General features: G+C 40.2%; 1 protein-coding gene across 1 annotated transcript; it reads left to right on the top strand.

The window, feature by feature from the left end:
- Nucleotides 1-391: 391 nt before the first annotated feature.
- otud6b (OTU deubiquitinase 6B) lies at nucleotides 392-8,485 on the top strand. The gene is made up of 7 exons (XM_061253426.1): nucleotides 392-598; nucleotides 1,098-1,249; nucleotides 1,927-2,025; nucleotides 3,629-3,947; nucleotides 5,072-5,133; nucleotides 6,261-6,367; nucleotides 8,019-8,485. The coding sequence occupies exons 1-7, from the start codon at nucleotides 529-531 to the stop codon at nucleotides 8,101-8,103; spliced, it is 894 nt and encodes a 297-aa protein (XP_061109410.1). The 5' UTR covers nucleotides 392-528; the 3' UTR covers nucleotides 8,104-8,485.
- The last annotated feature ends 1,253 nt before the right edge of the window (nucleotides 8,486-9,738 follow it).

Raw genomic sequence — 9,738 nt, 5'->3', positions numbered from 1 at the left:
TGCTTTAATTGCTCTGTTCATCTATTACTGACATTTTTCTTCTTCCTCTTGGCCAGAATGCCTCTTTTCATTATTGCATTATATGAATTATTTGGGTGTAGTGGAGTATGTCAGACCATAGATAATATCTCAATGTAGATATCAGATGCAGTCACTGCTGTCATGGACGTGCAAAAAGCCTGAACCTGAACCTACATAGACTTAGATGATTATGACACGTCATGATCCCCATCAGTATTCCCACACCAACCTTTCTATCCCATGTTCTCTAATTCCTTGAAAATCCTCTTTGAATACTGTATTTACTACAATCTGGGCTCCTTTTGTCGTGTCCATGGCACATGCTCTCAACTAAGTATCCAATAGAATCGCCGGGTTGCAAGCATCCGGAAACTAAACGTCATTGACTGTGCGCCTTGGTGAACACTGGGGCGTTCTGTCTGCTCATCATGGCAGTCAGAAGCACGTTCTTGTGTTTGCTATTTTTATGATTATATATTCACTTGTATGTAACACATTATAACAGCAATGGAAGAAACTGAGACGCCGGAGGAACTCTTAACCAAGCAACATCGGAAAGAGAAGAAAGATTTACAGGGTATGATGTGTGGGGGCGGGATAGGTAACCAGCTTGCCAGGGCTAGCTGGCTATCAATCTAACTAGCCTAGTACGCCCATACAAAAGAGATGATTCCATCATAACCGGCTATTTTGCAAGCAGCCTACATGCGTTTCCACTTTTGTGGGTAGTTTTATGCGTGAAAGTTAATATCAGCTCACTTTCCCGGCAAATCCGATCAATTGGGACAAATGTATTGTTGCTAGCTTGACAACAATCTTTCGTGAATGAACAAGATGAGCACAACAAACAGCTAAATATGGACCCAAAGGTGTCTTTAAAATACCAAAGTGATGTCTACCTAGTAGTGAACTTGCTACGAACGCTCACAAGCAAGTGACGATGACTGCGAGTATTGCGGTTATCTCGCTATATGTCATTGTATCTAGATCCTTTAACTGTCATAAGTTGACAAGGCAGCTGAATGGATTAAACGAAAATACCAGTATTTAACGAATAGATCTTTGATATTTTACAGCAAAAATTCAGAGCATGAAAAATGCTGTCCCCAAGAACGATAAGAAGAGGAGAAAACAACTCGTAGAAGACATTGCCAAGCTGGAGGCTGAACTCAATGAAAAACACGAGGAAGAACTTCAGCAGCTAAACAATAACCAAGATGGGGAGAAGGTATAGTTTTGACTGTATACACTCACCGCGCACTTTATTAGGAACATTTTTACTTTATTACCTACTTATTCAAGTGATTATCTAATAAACCAGTAGTGTGGTAGCAGTGCAATGCATAAAGTCATGTTGATACGGGTCAGGAGCTTCAGTTAATGTTCACATCAACCATCAGAATGGGAAAAAAAAAAAAAAGTGATCTAAGTGACTTTGATGGTGGAATGATTATTGGTGGCAGACAGGGTGTATCTCAGAAACGGCTGATCTCCTACGATCTTCACGCACCCTAGTGTTTGCTAAGAGTGGTGCAAAAAAACAAACCAAAAAAATCAGATGTCAGAGGAGAATGAACAGACTGGTCAAAACTGACGGGAAAGTGACAGTAACGCAAATAACCACACATTACAACAGTGGTATGCAGAAGAGCATCTCTGAATACACAACGCATCATAACTAAGTGGATAGGCTACAGCAGTCAAAGTCTAAAAAAGAAGTAATAAATGCCTAATAAAGTGCTTGGCGATTGTATATATATGCAATCTATATATAATGTATGATTTTATTGTGTAAATTATTGTAATGTAATACAATCATCTCATGAAAGGTAATATTTGGTATTAATTGTAAGTTAATATCAGAAGTGTTCCTTAATTTTGTGTTCAACTCTTATTATTTTCAAGGTTGATCTCATTGCAAATGGGGTAGAAAACCTGGGTTTGGACAATGAAGAGACAAAAGAATCAAAGCAAGGTCGTACTTCCAAGGCTCAGAAGAGACGGGTGAGAAACTAGCCTCTCGGAGGTCTGGGGCCGGATGTACGTGTACAGCTGCTCAGAATTACTCCAAAGAATGGTCGGAAACTTTGACTAAGGAGTTAAAAAGTTCTAACCAAAAAGTAGGACCTAACTGCTATGCATACCTGCACTAAGACCATTTTTTAGCAAACGGTAAGTGGCATTCTTAGGTGCTGATCTCAGTTTAATTCACGACACACTCAGGTGCTGTAAAGTGGAATTACAATCATGGCACCCAGGAATCAGCCAATAGCAAGCCTTCATCGAACAGCCCGTTGCATAACCTGGAGCAATTAGATGCGCTGGTGCCTCCATTTATATTAAAAAGGATGATGCATTGACAAATATGAGGGACTGGTTCTTTCTCATCACAAAATGTTGTTCCACCTTACAATTTTGAACAGGAACCATTAACAATGTGCTTGTGCCTGAATTCAATTTGTATAAAACATTTAGAGACACAAAATTGATTTTGACCCATTATTAAATGCATATTTTCAATTAATATCTGCTAATCATATCACAACTAATTGCTAAGAGCTGTAGAATAGACTAATATGATGTGGTTCGTTGAGATAAAGATGGATTCAACAATGTGAAAATCTTGCAGCAAGAAATCATAAATTACATCAAGCGGAGTAAAGTGGAGACCTACGTTTTATTTTGAGCAGCTTTATACATACCGGCCCTGATTGAAAATCAGTGTTTCCTGATTAAGCATGAAAAATCACATCCCCGACTCTTAGGAAGTGAGATTGCAGGAGCCAGACCCATTCTGAAGGACATGTGCATATTTGTCTTGTTAAAAAAAAAAAGGCAATCCACAGTGTTTGGGATAAATACATATATTTCTTTGGTACATATTGTCTCTACTCTACAGTTTTAGATTTGTAGTCAAACAATTAATGTTGTTAGAGTGTAGATTATCCACTTTTATTAAAGGAAATGTTTGGTTTATGATTTTGGTTTCGGATGTGTTCAATTGCTTCCTTAGTGTGGGGATAAGAGAGCTTTCAGTATCTAGTCTTGATTCTGGTTATTGGTGTTTGTCAACATAAGGACCAGAGTTTACCAATGAAAGTGAAGGAAGCCATTATGTGACTGAGAAATATGAACAAAAAAAAAAACAAGACTTTGGCCAAACTTTAGGTTTAACAAAATCATCAGTTTGGAACATCATTCAGAAAAAAAACAGGGCTGCTGAGCTCTGTAATCACTAGGGGTCTGGTAGGCCAAGGAAGACCTCTACGGCTAAGATCATCACCAGAGAAGAGTATGTTTATGGGTCACAGATTTCAAGCAGTCATTGCATGCAAAGGATATGCGACACAGTAGTAAACATGACTACTCTTATTTACATTAATATTCCAAACATTATGGTGCCCTGAAATGGGGGTAGGGTGGCATAGGGTGTATAAAAGGTGCTGTAAGCTTTGTTAAAATAATACCCTTGAACAAAAGCTGGGAATCTGCACTTTAACAACTTGTGAATTGTTTGATTACAAATCCAAAGAGGCAAATGAAAGAAAAATGTATTTGTCCCAAACATTATGGAAAGCGGCATGTGTATAACCGACTCCATCCTTAGGATAAGAAGGCTGCCCTGGAGAAGGAGAGGGAGAGCCGGATTGCTGAAGCCGAGGTCACGAACCTGTCCGGCTTCAGGCACCAGGAGAGACTGAAGCTGGCCCAAAAGCTGGCTGAGAGGCAGCTGCAAATCAAGGAGATCCCCTCCGACGGGCACTGCATGTACCGCGCCCTGGAGGACCAGCTGACCGCGCGGGACCACGGTCACGCTCTCGACCTGGCACAGCTCCGGGCCCTGACTGCCAAGCACATGAGGAGCCGCGCCAACGATTTCCTCCCCTTCCTCACCAACCCCAACACCGGTGACATGTACACCGCAGGTGAGGCCTGCAGACATGGCCGTACTGATCCTCGTGCTGGTGAATAAAACCTGGGAAGTTCTTAGTGATGTATTCCAGTACATGAATTACTCTCTTATCCAAGATGGCGGAGTGCATGACATTCTGGTCACGACACCCCTTCCCCAGCCACTAATAATAAACGCATGTTCTGAGATTCATGTAAAGACTACTGTTGTCTAGTTGCGTACTGCTTTGATTTTATATTACACCCAATGCCCCATAGTGCTCGTAGGCACATGCAGGCGGCCATTTTGAATTTGGCACACTCTTAGCTGGCATGCTGTCAGCCGCTACTTCTTTCACGCTGTAGTCCACCGTCCGTCCGAGCGGCGACATCACCGCGGTAAAGGAACGCACGTTCCTGTAGCAGCTGCAGGAAGGCCGCAGCAACCTGGACCCTGCAACTAGAGTAACCTCCCTAAATGGTCTCAGTGGGTTCTGCTTCAGCCAATAATGCTGCCCACTCTGTTCACCTGGCAGCCTGTTAGCTCTGGCACTTCCAGGACTCAATGTTGGACCATCCGGCGTGGCACCCATCTGGCACATACTCCTTCCATTAAATTTTATGAGTGATAAACACCCGTTAAAATGCCATGCAAGGATAGCTGTTGTTTAGCCCCGGTGATGGGTCAGTTTTGTACCTGGGCTTGATCCAGCCTATTTTCAGTCATTGAGTAAGCAATTGGCTATTAAGCACCGGGGAGATACGTAGGCGATAGCATATCATGTTTGGAACAGCATAAGGTCCCCAAATACCCAATTACTTTTTCAGATCGAGTTTAGTAAGAAGCACATTTAAAGGCCATTAAAGCAGGAGCAGATGTGAAGCTGCATCAGATGACCTCAGTCCAAAATGTCAGCTCCATTGCTGGGTTTTGTACAGTATCCAACAACAGATTGCAGAGAATAGATCATTGTCTAACTAAGCCTTGATGCTCAGTCTCAAATTTCACATTTTTTCAATATTCGGACAGTACTGTATGTAGATGTTTCCTTACAGCGAAGAATTGCTCTCCACATTTTCCACGGTTGTTGACACACATAGTGTGAAGTTGGAATCAGGGTTTCTTCCCTGGTGTTAACAGTGTAATGTGTGTTCTCAGACGAGTTTGAGAAGTACTGCAGTGATGTGGAGGACACTGCAGCTTGGGGCGGGCAGCTGGAGGTAAGACGCACTTACTACGCACTTAAGATGCACTTTCTACGCACTTAAGATGCACTTTCTACGCACTTAAGATGCACTTTCTACGCACTTAAGATGCACTTTCTACGCACTTAAGATGCACTTTCTACGCACTTCAGATGCACTTACTACGCACTTCAGATGCACTTACTACGCACTTAAGATGCTCTTTCTACGCACTTAAGACGCGCTTACTAATGTGGTTCCCATCCAACTGTTTTTGCTACTTTTGAGCTTGCGTTTAAAGGTAATTTCAGACTCCTTACAGTCGAGAGAGGAATTGCAGCAACAAACATCCTCAAACCACAACACTGTTTATCCCAATTGACATTGAAACTCCAATGACTGTGGCAATTGGAACTAATATTCAACCAATGAGCTTGAATTATTTTACCACTGTTTTGGTACTGTTTCGGTGTGTCAACTGTATATTTTGAAACCCGAATTTAAGGACTATCAATGCAGGCAGAGAGTGAGTCAACATGTCAGTGAGCCTTTTTCAATGATAGGAAGGGATTTACAGTGGTCTTATAACAATGTTTTAACACAAAAATCTTACCTATTGTACCTTTAAGTACACCTGAGTGGAAACGGCTGAAATTATTTCTTCAAATTATTGCAAAAATGTTGTTATGTTTGGCTGAGGTGGAAAAGTTGGCATATTGACAGAGAGAAGATGGGATAAAGGCTGATTAATTGGACATTGCATTTTTCGATTAAATGATGATGTGATGTCACATGCTACCAGGCCAGGAAGCCTAAAACATTGCAGCTTGCTTTTTTATTTTTTTTATTACTACTTATTGTGCCCTTTTCAGAATATCTGAAATATTTGGATGGAAACTTTATTACTGGACACCACACCTCTCACTGTACTATTAAAATGTGTAATAAGCCTGAGGTTCTATCTGGCCCTGCTCATGTTGGTTACTGGCTTGTCTGGCTTCTCTGGTGATATTTTGGGTGAATGTTCTGGAATTTAAAAATATCACCTTTTTGTTCAGATGGATTTGATCCAAACAAATACAAGTAAAGCGTGAATTCTAGAAACATATCTTAATTACATCTGCAAATGTCCTGTGTTGATAATGGTTGTCGTTGTTTTACAGTTGCGTGCTCTGAGTCAGGTTCTTGAGATGCCCTTTGAAGTCATCCAGGCTGATTCTCCCTCTATAGTGATTGGGGAAGAGTACACCAATGCACCGATTGTGCTAATGTGAGTACAGTCCTCACCGTGAGCTCTGAATGGTATCCTGTCAATAACTATCAACAACAAAGAACAACTGTATGTCTGTTTTACGTACGTTTGGGTGTAGGATTCCATTTAGTTCTGCTGGCAGTCACTAACCTGAGGCGGCATATGGAGTTCCTGTTTTTAAATTTAAGGGTAAAATGATCGCCTGTTCAGATTTGGAGCTGATGACTTCAGTTCTGAAATGCTACATGTGCAATACTCTTTTTTTTATTTTATTATTATTGTAAAATCCAGTTATAATGCCTCCAAAAATTCAGTCACAGAAAATGCTGGCTTGCATTATTGCAAGGTTAATGGAAAAAAAAAAAGATATATATATGTATGTATATATTTTTTTATACTTAGTTACTGGAGGGGAAAAAGGTTTTCACTCATTACCTGTGTTATAAGGCCAAACTTGCATACACGTGAGAGAAATTTACTTCCTTCATTCTATTTTGAATTTGAAAAAATGAAGCATATGACTGATGCTTTTTACACACTCATTTAGGAGTTAAACGTATAGGAAATAGACTGATTATTAAAAACAGAACATGCACATGACAAATATAACCATAGGCTACATTAAACCTTGCTCAAAATGACATTGCTTTGGTTTACGTTACCAGAATACTGTAGCACCAATAACCATAGTAAAGGAGTGATCCTGGGTGCATTATATAAACTTATAATCAGAAAATAAAACGACCCCTCATAATGTCTTTTAACATTAAAAAGTTCGAACAAAACGGGAGCCCAACGATGGTTATGTGATATACAAATGATTTTGTTATTGCGGGTTCTGTGGTATTTGTTTTATTATTTTACTGTTTTGCATTGTATTTTATTCGTTTTCATTGTGTTATAATATTGTTATGCATGTTATACACGCATACACAGTGGAGTCTGCTTGTGAGCATATTTGGTGCAAGAAAAATTCAGACTATGAAAATAAAAAATATTTGATCTGTGTGGACTGTATGGTTCATGTGTTTGAAATTCTCATTGTCAAAAAATTACTGTATTTTGTTAAGTGTGATGCTAGAAAGCAGCACATCTCTGCTTAATGGTATTTGTTAATTAATATGCATGCAATTTATGAAGATGCTTTCATTAATTCACTCTTTCCATTTATTTGAATGCACTCTGCTCCTATGATTATACCGCTTGTAATTGCATGTATGATTGCACACACACACACTTCTGTGAGATTTTTGAATTTTTTATACTGTAATGTGAAAGGAAACGACTACATCTAAAAACACCTTTATGAAAAGGAGTATCTACCAACCGAGTGCACAGTATATCTTGCAGTGCTTTTACGGTTTCCCTTCAAGGCCATTGCAATTCTGCCAATTTTGAAACAGAGCTCCTTTGGTGTTCCAGGATTCTAGAGCCTTCCAAACACCATGTTTGAATTTCCTTATTTGTGAGAGTACCAAAATGCAAATTGTCTAGTACTTTTTACAGTAGTCTGTGAGTGTTACCATTTCACAAAACAGACTTGAGTAGAATGGTCAAACGTGGCCCTAATTGTTGTTGTCTGACAAAAATATGTCTGCAGATAATGGGTCGGTCCTCCATCTTCTGAGGTAGTGAGAGGTGCATTCTCCCTGTGTGTGTTCTGTTTCAGATACATGCGTCACGCCTATGGACTGGGAGAGCACTACAACTCTGTGGAGCCTTTGAAAGAAGCACCCAAGGAAGAGGAAAGCTGAAATTTTCATTGTCATTCTTCGTCAACCTCCCATTTCATTTTAAGGAATTTGTTGGATGTTACTAGGCTAGTCTCTCAAGACGTCCTTGGGATGTGAGAGAGGAATAAAGTGACTGTTGAATCATGCTTTAGCCTAAAACATTGGAGAGTGGAGACACGAACACAGCAGTATCCTGCTGAAGGAACCCATAAAGAGGGTTCAGTAATGAGTTAAGTGCATCAGTTCCTGTCAGAGAATAGTCATGCTGTGGATGTGTGTAATTCAGTGTTTGAGTTGTGTGCCATTTTATTCTTTGACTGGTATGTTCTAAAACGGGTAGTGAACTATATGTATGCCTAGGACTATTGTATCTTGCAATTAAAGTCATAAAGGACACAGCTTATTTTAGTTTTACTCACGTTATTTGTACCTTTCTGCAGACAAAGAAGGTGAGTGAAATTGCAGGAGATGCGCAATGCCTTGAACAATGAATCAATAAACAGGCTCTGCCTGAGGGATTTTTCATCATGTTCCATGTATAATTAGACTGCTGTCGAGTAGGTCCTGTGATCAATCAGAACCTGTGTGTGGATGCACAGCACAGTAATCACTAGTGACCCAAATTATCCCAGGTTTCATATACCCACAAACATTCTATTCTATCGTTCTGATCTAAAAACGATTGTAGTTTACGTATCAACTGTCTCGTCTTTTGAATGTCTTGCTTTTAAACTGACAGCTACAACCTCTAATTGTCGTAATAATATATCAACCTCCCAAGTTCTCAACTGTAGTCTTTTCTGAGCTCTCTCCACTATTAACCTGTGTCTGTGCTGTCTGCTAATGTCCTTCTGCTGGGTGATTTTAATATTCACGTTGACTCTTCCTGCTGTAATGTCACTCCCCATTTTATGTCTGCTCGATTGTCTTTATGTCATACAACATATTAACTTCCCCTCTCGCTACGGAGGCCATATTCTGGACCTGCTGTGCTCCTCTGGTGGAACCCCTCCAATATTACCAGCATTTCTGAAAAATGTAAACGCATCATCTCCTTCAGAAGTGTGATAAACATTGACCCTGATAATTTTACTCGAAAAATTACTGCCTGTCCTATCACTGACCCTCTCTGCACCAACTCTGAAGAGTTAGTCTCTCACTACACTCCTATCTAAGTCACTAGAGACACTAGCCCCCCAGAAAACAGGCACAGTCTACATCCTATCTAACAGGCAACACTACATTTCCCTCAGGAACCTCAGATCTCAGACCACCAAAACTTACTTTTTCCACCTCCGTAACATCTCCAAACTCAGACCCTCTCTCACTTACTCCAACAAAGAAACTGATCCATGTATTTGTAACATCCAGACTGAAGTACTCCAATTCACTTCTAATAGGTATGCCAAATCATGCTATCAACAAGCAACAACTAATCCAAAATTCAGCTGCTAGATTGTCACCTTCCTGTCAGCTTTGACCAGTCTGGCCCTTCTCTTCTGACCTCTCTCATTAACAATGTTTTTGCCCGAAGAATGCTGCTCTCTGGATGTTTTTGGTTTTTCGTACCGTTCTCTGCCAAACTCTTGAGACGTTGTGTGAATCATGCAGATACAGTTCCGGAGCTTCAGTTAATGTTCACATCAAAAATGTGAT

This window comes from Conger conger, chromosome 9 (genome assembly GCF_963514075.1).
Source record: "Conger conger chromosome 9, fConCon1.1, whole genome shotgun sequence".
NCBI classification, from domain to species: Eukaryota; Metazoa; Chordata; class Actinopteri; order Anguilliformes; family Congridae; genus Conger; species Conger conger.
This window is presented reverse-complemented; position numbering and strand designations above follow the sequence as displayed.